Source organism: Labrus mixtus, chromosome 9 (genome assembly GCF_963584025.1).
Source record: "Labrus mixtus chromosome 9, fLabMix1.1, whole genome shotgun sequence".
NCBI lineage: Eukaryota > Metazoa > Chordata > Actinopteri > Labriformes > Labridae > Labrus > Labrus mixtus.
This window is the reverse complement of record NC_083620.1, coordinates 19,912,800-19,931,207: the sequence shown is the minus strand read 5'-3', so window position 1 is coordinate 19,931,207 and position 18,408 is coordinate 19,912,800. Positions and strand designations below refer to the sequence as shown.

The following is an 18,408-nucleotide window of genomic DNA, read 5'->3' as shown; positions in this document are numbered from 1 at the left end:
ATCCCATTGAGAAGGTCTGTGTATATTCAGTGACTATCTGGATCCAATACTCATAAAAATGAAAGTAATACATGATGATTTATGTATAAATTTAAGTGTAGTTCCTGTTAGCTCATCCGGCTAATGTGGACGCTGCCATCTTGTTTTGGTCTGTGGACCAATCAGAAGCTGTATCTGCGATCAGCTGACATGTGAGGGCCAATGAGAAGCCAGTGCAGCTTAATACAGACATCACAGCTTGCTCTCAGCACAGAAATACGTAAGATAGAACTGATTTGAATGGATTCATCACATTTCAGCTTATTCTAGTATCAGTAGATCTATGCTCTTTTTTGTTTACAAAACAGCTCCAATTAAAGTCTGGATTGTCCTTTAACTTAAATAAATACTTTAAACACAATTCCTGAACTTCCAAAAGGACATATATCACAAGGTCTAGGGTTGTGATATGGACCTTCACTACAGACACTCATTTCTAACAGTAATGACAAAACTAACATTTTAGACAAAATTTGTACAGGGTTGTATTTTTGTTTTTTTAAGATGTATTTTTGTGCTTTTTGTGCCTATGTGGGAAAGGAGCCACAGGTTGGATTTGAACCTGGGCCGCCCGCTTGGAAGACTACTATGATGTCCTTGAAATAGTTAATAAATCCCTTCTCTCTCTCTTGAAGACTTCCGGCCTATCTCGAACCTTCCATTCCCTGGAAAACTATTGTAAATGTTGAATATCAACGATTATATACACGCCTGCCTGGAAACATTTAATTTGATACATACAAGTCTGGTGATATAGTAAACCACGACTGCCTTGGTCAATGTGGTTAATGATCTTAAAATTAGTTCAGATAACCCCAAAGTTGAAATTCTAGTGAGCCCGCAGGCACACTTAGCTCTTGAATCGGGGAATGAGAACTGACACTGATTGGTTTGATTCTTTTGAGCTCTGTGCCCGGCACTGCACCCAGCTTTGCGCCTAGCTCTGTGCCCAGCTCTGCGCCCGTCTCAGCGCCCGGCCATGTTGTGCACCATGTACAGTAACTAGTAAAATGTAGTCGGACATGCCCCAAATCACTTTGTGCTTCACCTCACGGCATCAAAATAGGGTACTAAAACGTATCTTTTGTCACAAGATTTTGGTTAGGTTTCAATTTGGTGATTAATTGGTAAAACTTTTATTTCACTTTTAAACTTTTGTCATCCCATTTCAAATGTTTTTGTTTCTTTTTTGTTGCATTAATTTAGCATTGTAAGTTTGATCTCATGCATTGTATCTATAGTATTGTGTTATCATCTTGCATTATGCATGATAATTGTATGTGATATGCCTTGATCTATATAAATAAAGTTGAATTGACTTTTGTGAAATGACGTTTTCTTCTAAATCACTTATCAAAAATCATCTCAGTTGGCTTCAGAAAATAATTTTAGCCTATAAGTTTGATTGTTATTTGGTAAATGGGGCCAATAGGTATTCTTGTCAGATTTAATCTTCATGCATCACATCCTCAGGGTCTTATGCAAAAAAAAAAAAAAAAAAAAAGTGTGCACGAACCTCGGAGGATGGCCCACTTAGTTGCCCGTTACACCTCCTAAATAGCAGATAGGAAGCTATAAAACACATCTTTCCAAGACCCATGCCTGTGCTAAAGGCAAGGCTCTGAGATGACAACAGTCACATATACCTTCTTTATCCTCTTTACTTGGATGGTGTCGTATAGCACATGTCTCAGATGGGACCAGTGTACTGAAGTCGGTCAGTATGGGCATGAAGAACCAAAGCACTTCATCTCAAGTGCAACATGCAAAAATGCTGTTATTCATGACCAAACAAAACTGACACAGACATGTGCGAGGTGAGTAAATTGATGGTATATTTTCAGTTTGTTTTTCAATGCCTCTACTTGTGTCTTGCTCATTTAATTGCTTTTTTGTCAATCACTGGATACCCCAGTGTGGCTCACACACTCAACAGCAATTAGCTTTTAATTAAATGATTGCCTCAGTGGGGATCCAGCCTGGATTATAGGAGACTAAATGCCATATTGAGACACCCCAAAAGATACTTAGACAATCTCTAGAGTAGCTTTTGTGGATCGATTATGATTTGAAGTTAATTTAGTGTAATTATAAACCAAGTTACAGTCTCACAGATGTCTTGTTTTTCCTGTCGCAATGTTTCATTTGAAAATGATTCTTGCTTTTTAATTGTGACTGTTTGGATACAATGTTAAGACAATGTGTAATTGATTCAGTGTATACAAATTGTGATTTATGCAACCTTTTCTGATGAGATGCCCTGAAACGAGTGCTGCCTTAAAGAGATTTTTTTTTTTCAAAACCAGGTTAAAAAAGACTGTACTCTCTTTCCTTGTGTGAACAGTGTGATCTATGGCTGTATGAACATGTTGCAAAGGTTGAAGAAAACAGAGAATGGAGATATGCAGAAGACCCATTTCTGCAAGTGTAAAATCCAGCAATTGTTGCTGTATTCCTTGTCAAGGAGAAACTCTATTCAAGTGCTTACAGAGGTGAGTGCCAGATGAGATGTAAATAGGGATTTGATCTATTTTTGAATGTGTTAAAATTAAGTACAATTTGAAATCAGAGCAGTACAGTACAGTTGATAAGAAATTAATTACAATTGTTTGTATTTATCTGTAATTTCCTTTAACGTAGGTAAAGATGGACAATTCCAAACACTGGAATTACAGTAATATCTGTGCCTCATCGGGTCATCTGAAATCTGAGGCTCCTCACTCACAGGTCATTACCCTTGTTTCATTCAACCACTGGGAAACACTGTATTGTTTCTGTAAATGTAAGGAAAGCCCTGCATTTTAAAAAAATCTAATCTTCATCCTGTTTGAGATCCAAGTGATACTAAAACTGAAAACATCTGCCTACTTTTTGTTGTTAATGATCATACTTGTAAAAGATAATACATTACACATTTCTATTAAAGAGATAGGTGGATGATTGCAAATGTCAAGCTTTCTGCTAATATGAGGAATGTAAAAAAAATGTATGTGTCCAAGCATGAAGTATGTTATTTTGAGGTTAAAATACTGTTGTGTGCTATTGCATATTTTATAAACATATTGTGATGTATTACGTCATTTTGAATCTGAACAAACATTAGTTATAGATCTGTTAGATACAGATCTTTTTGTAGCTCATCCAGTGAATTCATATACAGTGATACAAATATTGTATACTATAAAAAAATGGGATAGTAAACACAATAGAAATAGTATAGGAAAGACTGACTGATTATCAAATTATATCATCAGAATATATTATACTCATGAATAGCCAACATTTCTTTTGTGAATGTGTGATCAGTGTGAGGTAACCGATTTTCATATTATCGTGTCCCCAGAGCCCATCAACTTTATATGCAACGCACAGCCCGAAAGAAGACTATCTAACACAAGCTGGTAAGATAAAAAAAATATATACATCATTCATTGCTATTCATTCTTAATTTTTTTTTGACAAAATTACAATTTATTATAAAACCTTTTCTCCTCAGATGACATAGAATGTAACAGGATGGAGATTTTGCAGCCCACAGAATCTACCACATGGGTTGCAAGATTTTTTCTGGCTGCTGTGTTGGTGGTTGGAATCCACATAAGAAGACTAAACATATCCCCAAACAGAGTCAGTCCTGCTCATGCTAATACCTCGACAGTGATGATGCTTTTTTCCATGACGTTGCACTCTTTTTCACCATCTGCGGCCATCAATCAGCCCTCTGAGTGGTCCCGGAATGGTATTGGGATATCTTTTGTCATCTCCCTTTCTTGTGCTCTGGGGAAAACTCTACAGGTGATAATTGCCTGCAGGACTGCTTTTAGTGTCATTAAACTGTGTGGTAACACACACCAGCAATTTAGGGCTGTGCCTACTATTGTGTCTTGCATGTGGTTGACTGTGGGCGCCCTTGTTGTCAATAAGTGTGTCAAAACGTGGTTTGAAGACTTACCTTTTGAGGGAAGTGTGGGGTCAACATTAAAATGTTGGTCTGTGATAGGACAGGTAGAGCAATTTGCAACTTTGTTCTATGCTTTTGTTTCACTTTCAAGTTTGCTAAAATCCGTTCTAATAAATATACATGTTTTGATTGTTCTGTTAAATGTGCAACTACTAAACTGTCTACGGATTTCAATGGTCCCAACAAAGTATGTATTGGTTATTAGGATCAGCACGTTAGTATAAACAAAACATCACATTTCAAATTTAATGGGAAAATGTAAATGCAACTATGTTACATTTCTGTGATGTTATTTTCTTCATCATCCCCCTGCCCTCCCCAACCTAGTTTGAACAGAGCTCTTTTGAAGCTTGATGCAAAGCCAACTGGACTGGTTGAAAAACTTGAAGACGTTTCACCTCTCCTCTGAAAGGCATCTTCAGAAGGAGAGGTGAAACGCCTTCAAAATCTTCAACCAACCAGTTCCCTTTGGATCAAGCTTCAAAGTTAGCATGACCTGGATGACTGCCAACCTACACAGACAACAGAGACGCTTTTTTAAGAAGGAAATGTGTCCTGTGTGCTATTTCTATTTAAAATACACTGGTTAATACACTGAAACATTTTAAACATGTCTTCATTTTATTTAGAGAAATATATTTTTAGTTTGGCCTTCTTACCCAATAATATATCAATTAAATGATCACAGTGAAGCAATAACTATTCTAATGTCGGAATAAATATCCCAGCAAAAGTGGATTAGGAAGGTTTTGAAAATGTGTTTAAGTGGAAAAAGTTGTATGTACTGACCTTTTCAAACATTACATTTAGTATGACTGAACAGTTGTATGATACAAATGTATGTATGTTTGGAAAAGCAGCTATTTGAATGCTGATTCCAAACTTTTTTTTCAATGCCAGTACACTCAAGCATTAAATGTTTCATGGAGTCAATGAAAATGTTCTTAATATTTTCAATGTTCCACTTTAAAGTGAAAAAAAAGGCATTAAAAGCTTTACCAATATGTTATATTTGAAACTCGATGACTCACGCTTAAATGAATACTAAAACATTTCAGATTAATTCATCAAATAAATTATGTTTGAAAATGTATAGCCTCAAACATTATAATTAACTTTTTTCCTAACTTAGGATGAAGAAAAAGAAGAAGTTTATTTATTCCGCAAGGCGAATTTCAGTCTTTACTCACACTTTTTTTTCTATATTAAAATTCAAAATGTAAGCATATTCAAACAAGAAATATACTTGTTTAATTTTAGATCAACTATAATTTTACATTAACACTTTTATAAGCCAACTTTTATGATGTTGAAAATACAAAAACTTTCTTGAAAAGCTTAATATATTTATTAAGTTTAAAATGACCATAAGAGAGGTTTTTATCCAGTTCAGTAAGGCTGTGTTCACACTGGACTTCTTTTTTCAGGAAAAAGGGCTGCCTTCAGCGCCTTTTGAGCGCTAATGGCGAGTGTTCTGTAACCTTAACAACGGGATCTAGCCTACGGTGCAACCGTGCCGGAGCTGGCCGTTGCACAACGCATTGATTTAGCACAGAAAAGAACAAACAAGACGGGAAGTCAGACACCGATACAACATTAAAACATCCGGTTTATTTTCAGAATAACACCCTCTGTTTTGACGGTTCAGAAAAACGACCGTTTGTTTGTTGGTTTATGTGTTTATAAGGTTTGTATTGAGTTCTATACCACGAACATCGTATTATCCCTCTGCTGTCGCGAGTGAATCTGTAAAATTACCGCAGAAAATCCTTTGTCTCCGTACTCCAGCTGTCCAGCAATGCACACATATCTGGTGGAAGTTTGCCGTTTTTGAGTGCATGACATCTTTTTGGGCACCGGTAACTAAGGACGTAGGTTACTACTCGTCCGATTGGTCAGCTGTCAGAAAGGCGCTGGACGTCACCCAGCGCTTTTCTGAAAAGTTGAAATCATTCAACTGAAAAAGGCTTATTTGAAAAGGCACTTTTTGAAAAGGTGCTTTTTGAAAAGGCGTCATCCCTTTTCCCTTTTCCATAGGCTCGTATGTAAAAAAGGCGCTGGCAGTTGAAAAAAGAAGTGAAGTGTGAACACGGCCTAAAGGGATGAACGTGAGGTACAGGCACCTTGTAGGGGCAGCTGTGGCTCAGTTGGTAGAGTGGTCGCCTCTCAACCAAAAGGTTAATGGTTTGATTCTCAGCTGAGCAACATGTTCAATGTGTCCTTGGGAAAGACACTTAACCCAACATCCAACTAACATAGTTCATCATTTCTTTTAATCAAATTAGTCTTCACACAGCAGTTTTTTCTGATGTTTTAAGTTTTAATTAAAAACCCAAAGCATAAAAAGTATATAACTTGGTTACAATAATGGGACACTGGAGGATAGAATGATCAAGTAATGGCATATGAGATTGTCTACTTATTCTTATCAAACCATTATTGTTGCATAATTTTATAAATCAAATGGTTATATATATTTAAGCCGGTTAACCAAATCAAAATATTTTTTTTTTTCTTTTTACGTTTCTTGACATGTTCTCACTGGTTAGTTTGATTTAATTCTGTGCTTCACAAGGTTTCTTTTCCATCCTTCACCAACATGAAACAAGTATTGCCCAGCAGCAGTCAGCGTGTGAACTATTTTAAGGATATGTCTCTTTCAATGCATCTGCAATACTTCTTTTAGCCATTACTAGTGCCCACACATACAGAGATGTTAAACACAAACCACATACTTCACTGGCTCGTATGAAAATTGAAATACAGATTGCTTGGGTTTAGCTCATGAGTAAATTGTATGTTATTGTTGACCAATCAGACACTCTGGTCTAATCTGTTACAATAAAGTCTGTGCTGGCATTGAAACTCATACCATGACAGTAACAATCAACCAATCTTTCCACTGGGGGACACTAAATTCCACCTCTAACTTTATCTGCTCCCATAAAGACCTTTACACTATTAACTTGCAAACCTTAGATGCTCAGGAAGTGAACTGGCCCTTCTCTGACAACCCTCCGGTTTTCAACCCAAGTCCCTTTAAATTTATTTAAATAAATTGTAGTTATGTTGTCAATATATAATGTTCACATAAAACGGAATAATGAAGCAAAACAAAAATAACACACAATGAAACTTTTACTTTACATTTACATTTACTTTAGAACCATCAGCAAAACCCATTTAAGCAAAAATAAGCAAATACATGTCACCACATTTCAAATCCCCAATATGTGTATTGCTCTTCATTTGATTTACCATTGTGATCTTACTTGGCCGATCTGTAAATAAATAATTACCTTTCCTAGGAAAAGCACTGAAATATGGTAGCTATAAATCAAACTCATTTTTGGGTAAACTAAATGAGGCTGTCATTAATCCGATGCAGTCGTAGTCAGTATTAAAGATGAAACATTTATACAATTACCAAAACAGTCTTCCTGGAAAAAACTAAAATATATGAACAATTATCATTTCATAATAGACATTAGAATACTGTTTTTGATCCCCCCCTTTGTCTACATTACATGTGTGTGCGTATATGTCGGTGTACTTTGTATCCTATCTGTGATAATATCCTTTCCCTGTTGTAATAATCTTGCCAACCTACAATTGTTTTGTCCTGTGGGAAATAAACCAACTTTTGTGAGCAGCAAAATCTACCTGCATATGAGTTTCAAAGTCGTTATAAGAACTGCGTTCTCATCTCTTTCAAAATATGCTGAGCACACGCATGAGCTGCAGAAAGCCATGATTTTAACACTATTTTTCCTGTACTTGAACACAGTTTCTGGCTGTGAATTGATAGGAAGGTTTAACATGCCAAGTTTGTTCAAGCAGGGAGACATAATGATCGGTGGAATCTTCCCGGTTTTCAACAAAGAGATAAGCAGCACCTCCACGTTCAAGAGCAAGCCGGCTGGAGTTAAATGCATGGGGTGAGTTTTAATACATCCAGCTTTTAAACACTTCATACTTTACTCTGCTACTAGCTATCAAATTTCAATTGAATGCAATATGTGTGTACAGCAGAGAGTAAAACTTAACAACCTCTTTCAATTAAAAATGCCTTTTTTAGATTTGACCTTCGTCCTTTTCGGTGGACCCAAGTGATGATATTTGCAATTGATGAAATCAACAATGATTCTGCTCTGCTGCCAAATATATCTCTTGGCTATAGGATCCTTGACTCTTGTGCATCTCCTACAAATACTTTGCGTGCTGCACTGACACTGACAAGTATATCGGCGAAGACTTCACCTTGTCCTCCAGCTATATCTGCATTAATAGCAGAGTCAGGATCGACTCAATCTCTAGCTGTTGCTGGAGCTCTTGGACCATTTCAAGTGCCAATAGTAAGAGAGTAAAATGTAATATTCTATTGCGTTAATGTTTTTTTAATATGTGGTGCTTTTGTAGTGATTGTATTGTGGTGTTTTTTCAGACCACTTTGTTGCTGTTCTTTTGATAGGTAAGTTACTTCTCAACATGTGCCTGCCTGAGTGATAAAACCAAATATCCTACTTTTTTCCGGACAATCCCCAGCGACTACTTCCAGGCTAAAGCTTTGGCAACACTGGTCAAACGTTTTGGCTGGCAGTGGATTGGGGCAATACAGTCAGACAATGAGTATGGCAGGAATGGGATCCAAGCTTTTACTGAAGAGGTTAAAAAGCATGGGGTTTGTGTTGCATTTGTTGGGACAATTTTACGGACACATACCATCGATAAAATTCTGGAAATTGTGGAAATGATCAAGCAGTCATCTGTCAAAGTCATCCTTGCTTTTGTCCCAGAGGGGGACTTTTATCCTTTGATGAAAGAGGTCGTTAAACAGAACATTACAGGAATTCAGTGGATTGCTAGTGAGGCCTGGATAACAGCAGCTCGGCCCTCGACACCAGAAATGTACCGAGCTTTTGGTGGAGCTCTGGGGTTTGTGGTGAAGAAGATGGCAATTCCAAAACTAAAACCATTCCTTACACACATTAGCCCTTATACTGACCTCAATGCAGCATTTGTGAAAGATTTCTGGGAGATTATGATGGGCTGTAGACCTGTCTCAACTGAGGAGCACACAGGTACTGAGGCAGCACATGAAGTATGCACAGGGAATGAGACATTAATGAATTCCCAGGATGTGTTCTTCAATGTTACACAGCTCCGAGTGTCTTATAATGTGTATAAAGCAGTTTATGCCATTGCTCATGCCCTACATCAGCTGGTATTCTGCCAACCAGTTGATGGAAAAATAGTGAGCCCATGTTTGAATGTATCAGAAATTAAACCCAAAGAGGTGAGAAATACTGCCATTACAATCCACCATTCTCCAACTGTGTAAAAATAACAAAGTCAGCATATTATTCATATGAACTAAATGGTCTGCTTTGTCTTCAGGTCACTGCTCACTTACGACATGTGAATTTTATGAATCAATTTGGGGATGAAGTGTTTTTTGATATCAATGGTGACCCTCCCGCTTCTTATGATATTATTAACTGGCAGCTTAGAGATGAGCAGGTCCAACACGTCACAGTGGGTCAATTTGTTTCTGCTGCAAAAAGCACTTATAAGCTCAGCATCAAGGACGAAGACATTGTGTGGAGGACAGGGAAAATGGTAAAAAGTATATATTTCATACAACTTGTTAATGTGTTGTGTTTATGTGTGCAGTTTGAGAATTTGATCAGAAGAATATTTATCCATTATAATTGCATTTTCCAACCTCTTTTCCACAGGTTCCGATATCGGTATGCTCTGAAGTTTGTCCAGTAGGAACCAGAAAAGCCCAAATAAAAGGAAAACCAACCTGCTGTTTTGACTGTATCCCCTGTGCTGATGGAACCATAGCCAATGCAACAGGTTTCAAAATCATTTCAATGGCATACTAAAAAGGTTTATGATCCAATGTGTGTTTGTGTATGTGTCTATCTGCTTGTTTTAACTATTTGTCAGTATTCTAGCTGTGTAAGGCCTTTAAGGGAAAACGTACAGAACTTTGGGAACTGGGGCTGGGGTAATAAACTGAGATTTGTTTTGGTCAAGGAATCACACTGCTATATTTTAGTTCAGTGGTTCTCAATTCGTCTAGTCTAATGAGAAATCGTGACCCAAATTTCTGATTTCTTTTAGTTAAAAATTGTGCAGTTTGAACCTCAGATGGCACAAAAAAAAAACAAGTTTAAAAAGCACTTCACATAATTTTTTACAAGTTTATTTTCCAAGCACACAATCACTGCCCATTGAAAACTGCTCCATGACCCACTTTCTGGTCCTGACCCACCAGTTGAGAACCACTGGTTTAATGTGTTTACATGAGAAACTACACGTCAAAACAGTGAAAAAGTTCAGTGTAAAATAAGGGTTTTTTCATCCAATGAGTATTGTTATTTTTAGAATTATCTTTTGCACAATGACTGTCAAAAATAATCAGTCTGATTGCACTTTGATTGAATCTCTGGCTTTGAAATACAGTAAACTTCTTAATTTGAACATTTTTTAATCTCTGCAGCCCCATTACTGATTCTCTGTGTTAATGTAAACAGATGCAGCCGACTGCACAGCCTGTCCTCGGGAATACTGGTCCAATGAGAGGAAAGATGAGTGTTTTCCTAAAACCATTGAATTCCTGGCATATAATGAGCCGATGGGAATAGCTCTCACCCTTGTATCCCTGCTTGGGGCTACCCTGTCTCTGGCAACAATGATTGTCTTCATCTGCTACAGAGAAACTCCTGTCATAAAGGCCAGCAACTCCGAGCTCAGCTGTTTCCTCCTGTTTTCTCTTTTTTTGTGTTTTCTCTGTCCCCTCACTTTTATCGGCAGACCCACAGTCTGGACATGCATGCTGCGCCATACAGCTTTTGGTGTGACATTTGCACTTTGTATATCGTGTGTCTTGGGAAAAACTATTGTTGTCGTCACAGCTTTCAAGGCCACATTCCCTGGAAAGAAATTAGCAGAAAAGTTTGGTCCTGCACAGCAAAGGATCATAGTCTGTTCCTGCACTTTAATACAGGTAGTGATATGTGTGTTGTGGCTGAAATTAAAGCCACCTTTCCCAGACATGGTTTTAAGATACAGCAATAAGAAGATTGTTTTAGAGTGTAACACAGGCTCTGAGGCTGCTTTCTATGCAGTGTTAGGGTACATAGGGATTCTGGCAGTAATATGTCTGGTTCTGGCTTTTCTAGCTAGAAAGTTGCCAGATAACTTTAATGAAGCCAAATTCATCACCTTCAGCATGTTGATCTTCTGTGCAGTCTGGGTCACTTTTATCCCAGCATATGTCAGCTCTCCTGGAAAGTTCACTGTAGCTGTGGAAATATTTGCAATTTTGTCTTCAGCCTTTGGCTTATTAATAAGCATTTTTGCACCTAAATGTTACATAATACTGATTCAGCCAGAGAAAAATACAAAGAAACATGTCATGGGAAAACTGTAAATAAATCGTCATATACAGATAATAATTCTGTTAAACTTTATATTATGTGAGGTAGAAGTAGAATACAATGATAAAAGGAAAAATTACTTTATATGTAACACAAATATATCTACCAGTCTGCCAATACACTAAAAACATTGTCTTTATCAGGTTACATCCAAGATGCACAAGATGTATTTTAAATAAGGATTAAAATAAATTATTACTAAATGCAGAGTTCATAAGTAATGGAGAAAAAAAAGTTATTCATTGTATATTTAATTGTTATTGTACTATTACTTGGAAAAAATCTAAAGTGATGTCTTATCACATGTTGTTCACTTTTTTTTGTGTGCTGTGTATGTCGCTAAACCTATGTTGTGAAATAAAATCATCAAGAGCTACACACTTGTATTTGGTTAGGAACATTTTGACTTAAAAGTAAACTTTATCCACTCAGTTTTTATATTTTGTCTTCATGTCATGCACATTGAACTGGAATAAAAAACCTGCGTACATTTGACGGTCATTGTCCTCGAAAGCTACCAGAGTAATGTGGCTACAACATATTCAGCTGCTCACATTACGTTACAGGAACCTGAGATTGCGTTTTATTTTATTCGATAATAATAAATTTAAGTGTTTTTTTTCTTTTTGAGTGTACAACTTTGTATATTATTGATTAGTTAGTGTCAGTGTTGCACCCATGTCAAGGTGAGCTTCTATTTAACATATTTAAGGCCATTATCTTTATCATCTTGAAATGTCATCATACTAAATCTTCTTCAATACTGTAATGTTTTTAGATCTGCATGCATACATCAAAAACAAAAAAAACCCACAGATAACCCATCTATAGAGCTTTACAGTATGTTTATTATTTCATAATTCTAATAATTCATAATTCTCTGTTTTGGTATATTGAAGCAATTGTAATTAAAAATCTAATTAGACATGTATGATCTAATAACCTATGAAATATAGCACATATTTGCATTATCAGAAAACAAACTGACATAAAAACAGCTCTTAGCTTGCACTTTGATAACAGTATTTTAGAGAATCTTTTCTAATATTTTACAAGCCTTGTTACAAATTAAGATATTTTATCCATTAATATAATATACTTTTTTATTAAATTGTTGTTTTCATCTTTGCAACATGTTTCTCTTGCTGTTTTTGTCTGGTTTCAGAATGATAACACAGCACTTCGGAACAAAAATACAAAAGAGGAGAGCAAAAGCCGAGGCTAAAATAGCAAAAATATGGACGGACACTGTGTATTTCCCTGCTGTGCTCACATACACTGGGATAAAAGTAATCCACACTGCGAAGAATATCAGCATGCTGAAGGTGATGAACTTAGCCTCGTTAAAATTATCAGGCAGCTTCCGAGCCAAAAATGCCGTTAGGAAACACATGCAGGCCAGGAAGCCAATATATCCAAGAACACACCAGAAGCCAACCTCTGAACCAGCAACACACTCAATAATGATGGTAGCACTGTGGTAATTTGTGTTGTTGTTGGCATAAGGTGGATTAGTGAGCAGCCAGATAAAACAGATTATTACCTAAGTGAAGAGAAAAAACAGGATGTATCTTTTATTAGTGTCACAGTTAAAAATAAAAAAAAAGGAAAGTCGTGAAGTGTTTCTACCTGGATAATTGTGCCTAAAAGCACACTAGCTCTCTGCTGGTTGGGTCCAAACCACTTCATGACATTACTTCCTGGCAGTGTAGACCTAAAAACCATGAGGACCACCACTGTCTTGGCAAGTAGGCATGAAATGCAAAGGGCAAAACTGATCCCAAATGCTGGGTATCTGATTCGGCAAAGCCAGTCCGAGGGCTCGCCAATAAACAGCAGGCTGACAAGAAAACAGACGGTAAGAAACACCAGGAGAAGGAAGCTCAACTCCATGTTGTTCGCCCGAACCAGTGGTGTGTCTTTGTATGTAAAGAATATGGTGAGTATTGAAAGAGAGATACAAGCTCCAAGAACTGCTACGACACACATCACAATACCCATCAACTCGTGGTAAGATAGGAACTCAATAGTCTTTAGGAGGCAGAGATCTCTGGCTCCATTGGGCCATGAGTCATCAGAGCAGTGTGAGCACTCTAAAGAATCTGTAGATGGGGATAGAAGAAAACAGTTTGGAAAAGCCACATTTAATCACAAGTTTAAGTTTATATTTGGAGAATACGAGAAAGACAGAACTCAACACACCAGTCTTGTTACTAATTTCGCCCTCAGCACAAGGGACACAGTCAAAACAGCAGATGGGTTCCCCCTTCCTCCTGGCGATACGGAAACCTGGAGGACAGCTGTCGCTGCATACAGACCGGGAAGCCTGAGAGGCAAAGTTCAGCCACTCAAAAAAATCACTGTTATATATCAAAATTCACCTGAAGGCCTTCTGCCTCTGCTTTGTTAAACATTACAGTTCTGATCCAACTTTTTTTAGAATAACAGATTAAAGCATGCAAACCAATTTCAGCATGATCTATGTAAATGTATTACAATGAAACATGGATACTGTTCTTTAAGCTATGGTAAAAGAGAGATTGCAATGTAAAATCAGCAATGAAGCAGTTTTCATTCCTCTTTGAGTGTTTTTTCAATGACCTGTTCCCAAAAGACTGTGATAAAGCTGCTTTATGTATGGGGTTAAATTATTTAAATTGTCAAAAAAAGAAGGATGCTCATGCATCATTGTGAACACAGTTCAACTGACAGTTTTACTTTTTGTGTGTGTGCCTTTGTTAACATATCAGTATTTTAGCTTTAATCTACGGATGAGTACTTTTTATTTTGTTTTCAAGAATAATTTGAACTTGCTATAATAGTACAACTTTTACCTCCTTGGTTTAAGTTTTTAATATTTTTCATAATGAATTTTAAATGTCAAACTTTGTTCTCATAGTTATCCACATGTCAACCATATTCTAAAAAAAAAAATGCAGGTTGTTTCAATGGCTTTTTTCTCTTTAATTAGCCCAGCTATTTAACTTCTCTTTAACTTTTTTTTGTTCATTCTATTATTACAAATTGTAATCAATATTGGGTAATAAATGGTCATTGTGTGCAATCAATGTACATTTGTCAACATTTACCTCTGTTTGTTTAACAATCAATAAAATTGCACACCATTAAAATCAAGTTCACGGATGTGTTGATCAAGAGTACATACAGCAGTCTAAGAGGTGAACATGGTCTCAAGCCCATTTGCAGAGAACACACCTGCTTTCCAACAGGCCACTCAATCACTGAGTCATTTATGACCAGGCTGCGTCCAGCAGGCATGGAGGCGTCATAGAAACCTACTTTTACCAATCGAAGTGAGCCATCAGGTCTCGTTTGCCAGTTCAAAAGATCATAATAAGCAATAGGGTCACCATTTTGATCAAAGTTGATTTTCTCTCCCAGTGCAGAAAAATGTGCCTGTTTCATGTAGTGGATGAGCTAAAGAGGGGTAGAAAAGATGTTATATAAACACATACATATCATGCATTATTTACCTTTTCATGAAAAAAATAGTTTTCAACCTACAATTAGTCTCACCTGCCACGGTTCAAAGTTCTTAGGGTCTGTGCAGGTGCCATTGGGAAAAGGCCCCTTTCCTATTATGCAGTCACTCATATCATGCAAGGCATGGGCCACAAGATACACCGCCTTGTAGACATTAAAGGACACTCTCAGCTGTGTCACATCAGAATAAGGAGAGTAAACTTCACTTAAATCCTCCGTCCCTTTACATGGCAATCTGTCGAGGTAGTTGTCACCCCCATGAGAGTGGCTGTTCACTGACCCGTTCAGCCGACAGTTAAACAGCTCTTCCCAGAACTCTGCTAAAAAGGCTGATTTCTGAATATATGGTGTTCTGAGACTGGTGAGGTGTTGTTTCAGCCCTGGAATCACATCAGCTCTACGGATGGCAAATCCCAGTGTTCCCATCAGGAGGTCTCCAAACTTTTCCCAGAGAGATGAGGCAGTGGCCCAAGCCTCACTGGCAATCCACTGCAGACCGGTTATATTCCGGCGCTGGACTGCTGCCAGAATACCCTGAAGTTCTGACTCACCAGAAAAGTTAATGATGACCTTTGAGGACGCCATCTAAACAGAGAAAATGTGGGTATGGTTAATAAAATATTTAAGCTATTTTCAAAGCTTTAATAAAGTGATGGTATGTTGATCTCTCTAACATTCCATTAAATGTGATTCATAGTAAAGCACCTGTAAGATAATAGCACTTAAATGCAGTACTTCTGAATCAGTAAACATATGGTCACATTGTCAGGGGGATGGAACAGATGTTGCAAATTAGCATTTTGCTAAAAACACTCAGAGCAGTGCATCTGGGACTTGTGCATGGTTAAATGTTACAGCACCAATGTGACTGTATGTCCATGTCAAATAAACAAATAAATAAAATATATAAATACAAAAGTGATTAAATATATTTTTGACATATAAACAATTACTTCAATTACAATCAGTCTGAAATGTTTCAGATTTAGTTGGAAAAATATGTGAATGTTGTTTAATACTCTTGTGGTGGTATCAGGATATAGTTTATTGTATTTCAATGCTAAGCATTCTATTACTGACCTACTTAACCAGCTTTGATCGTTTTAGTGTAATGCAAAATATTACAAATAAGAATGAATGAAATCAATATCATTACGTTACATGTTGTGCTGTGTTTGTGATGAGTGGTTTAAACATCACATACTGTTAGTGATATAAAATTAAGTTGGATTTGAGAAATTGATTTTCTGAAGTGTTAATACATTTCTAATTCCTTGATTAGATTGTTGATGACACAAATACGATTTAAGTTAAAATGTGATCATTAATAGGGTAATATAGTTGTTTAGAACTAAATTACATTGCATGTGTATTTATGGAGACCCCAGATGTCATTGTTTGCGCCCCTCTAAACCCTCTTGACTTTGCTTTCTTTTACTATCTCAATCCAACACCACAAACTCAATTCATTACACACAAAAATCTATAATGACTCAGTTACCTGAATCACATCCAGAAGCTCATCTAAAGCCTGCTGATTAAGGGTTACAGGGTAAAAGTGAGTGTAGGCAGCACACACACCGTACTGCACTGATTCCTGCAGAAAGAGCTCAATGGCAAAGCGAGCGTAATCTGACTCCACACCGATGACTCCCACCCACGTCCAGCCAAAATAACTAACCAGCCGGGCGAGTGCTCTGATCTGGAAAGCATCGCTAGGCATTGTGCGCATGAATGTGGGGAACTCCCTTTGGTTACTCAGGCAGCTGCAGGATGCGAAATAGCTCACCTGGTATTAAAACAAACAATAGTTATCCTCCAGCACACTGTGGCCTTTAAAAAAGCGACACATTACACCCAACAAAAACCCCAACATTTTTTAGAACTTTAAGGAGGGCATTTAAGAGGTGGGGAAGCTAAAAGCCTAACTATCAGCTGTAAAAACGGCCTTTCATTGTAAAATATGCATTATACTGGTTCCTTTAAAAAATAAAGCATTTTAAATTTGTCATCCAGTTTAAAAACACATTTCATGAGTGCAAAGAAAATTTAGCAATTTCATTTTTTAATAAAAAAATGAAACATTTCTCTCTGCGTTGAGAATAATCATACTTCTTTAGAGAATGTTTGAGCAGTAAGACCTGCTTTATAAAAATAAAATTATTTTCACTGTACAACAATTATTCAGAACTCAAGCATATATAGGAAGTGTAAAAGACTTATCAAACATGACAGAAACACATATCCCTGGTATTATCTCAACAGCAGTGCTCAAACAGTCAGACAGTCTCACCAGAGGAATATGGAAAGAACCCAGGCTTCTTAACAGTGCCATAGACACTCCAGAGGCAGCATCACCTATGATTACTGAGGACACAGTCCTTTGTACAGCGGAACAGCCTAAATTAGCGCCAAGGTTTCGTTTGAGATTTTTGTTTCCTGTCACATTCTCAGCTGTGGAACCTCTCTCTGGCTGGCCGTTCACCAGCAGCAGGGATGCTCTTAGAGACACAGGTATGTCATCTCTGCTGTCACGGATGTGGAAACCCAGCTTGAGCTGTGGGAGTAGGTCACTGCGCTCATTTATCTCTGTGATTGCAAATGTCATGGTCTGCATCCAGCGCAAGGCACGAGAGCTGAAACTGCATGTGCAGAATTGAAAGGCTGTTCATCTGAAAACATATTTAGGTATACAAAAACAACCTGAACAGAAATACAAGAAAATGTCACACCATGCATTGCACACAGGCCTAGGGCTATCAAATACATTCAAAAGGTCACCTACTATTTGTACATAGTTGGTGTTGGTTCTGTTTTGTAAGTCGGAACAGAGGACACAGAGCTGTAGTGTAGAGGGAACAAGCCCCCTATAACTACATCTCCATCTTCATACAGACTGTTTTTTTCTTCTTTCCCTAAGAAAACACAGTCGTCCAGAGCAGCAGTTGAGACACAGTTTCCCTTAAAAAGAGAAAGTAAAAAAAGAATAGAGAGCATAGCCATTGCTGTGTCAGGTTGGAGAAAAATCTACAACTCAGTAATGTCGAATATTTCAAAGGCTAAACACAGTATCTGACCTTTCATGTGATGTAAAAATGACTATGATACTTCAGGATACGGCTGGTTTAAATACTGCTATGGATGGCAAAGGGAACGCCCAGGTACAATAGTTGTAACATCATAACAGGTAACACCTTAGGTGGCTTGGATAGAGTGTACAAAGCTTTCTATAACTTCAAGATGAGAGAATTGATACTTTAGACAGGCCTGTGTTGAACAATGAATTATTTACTCAAATGTCAGTCAGTACTAAAGCTTTACTCAACCAGCAATGTGGATTATTGTGTTCAAGTATCAGAGCCATGAGCACTATTCCCCTGGGATTCTTATAACAAGGGGGCCTCTGGTAAATTAGGAATAAACCCTAACATCAGCGTTTAAAGCAGCTCATTC

General features: G+C 37.3%; 3 protein-coding genes across 3 annotated transcripts; 2 read left to right on the top strand and 1 right to left on the bottom strand.

Moving 5' to 3' along the window:
- The first annotated feature begins 1,672 nt into the window (after positions 1-1,672).
- Positions 1,673-4,224, top strand: LOC132980558 (uncharacterized). The gene is made up of 5 exons (XM_061046759.1): positions 1,673-1,856; positions 2,384-2,531; positions 2,686-2,766; positions 3,383-3,440; positions 3,536-4,224. The coding sequence occupies exons 1-5, from the start codon at positions 1,708-1,710 to the stop codon at positions 4,222-4,224; spliced, it is 1,125 nt and encodes a 374-aa protein (XP_060902742.1). The 5' UTR covers positions 1,673-1,707.
- A 3,610-nt stretch (positions 4,225-7,834) lies between these two features.
- On the top strand, positions 7,835-11,444 carry LOC132980556 (extracellular calcium-sensing receptor-like). Its single transcript, XM_061046757.1, has 6 exons — positions 7,835-7,938; positions 8,079-8,355; positions 8,472-9,296; positions 9,398-9,619; positions 9,739-9,862; positions 10,546-11,444. The coding sequence occupies exons 1-6, from the start codon at positions 7,850-7,852 to the stop codon at positions 11,442-11,444; spliced, it is 2,436 nt and encodes an 811-aa protein (XP_060902740.1). The 5' UTR covers positions 7,835-7,849.
- Positions 11,445-12,571: 1,127 nt separating this feature from the next.
- Positions 12,572-17,883, bottom strand: LOC132980555 (extracellular calcium-sensing receptor-like). Its single transcript, XM_061046756.1, has 8 exons — positions 17,741-17,883; positions 17,249-17,597; positions 16,457-16,744; positions 14,989-15,540; positions 14,668-14,889; positions 13,654-13,777; positions 13,081-13,553; positions 12,572-12,994 (listed from the first exon to the last, which is right to left on the bottom strand). The coding sequence occupies exons 1-8, from the start codon at positions 17,749-17,751 to the stop codon at positions 12,572-12,574; spliced, it is 2,442 nt and encodes an 813-aa protein (XP_060902739.1). The 5' UTR covers positions 17,752-17,883.
- Positions 17,884-18,408: the final 525 nt, after the last annotated feature.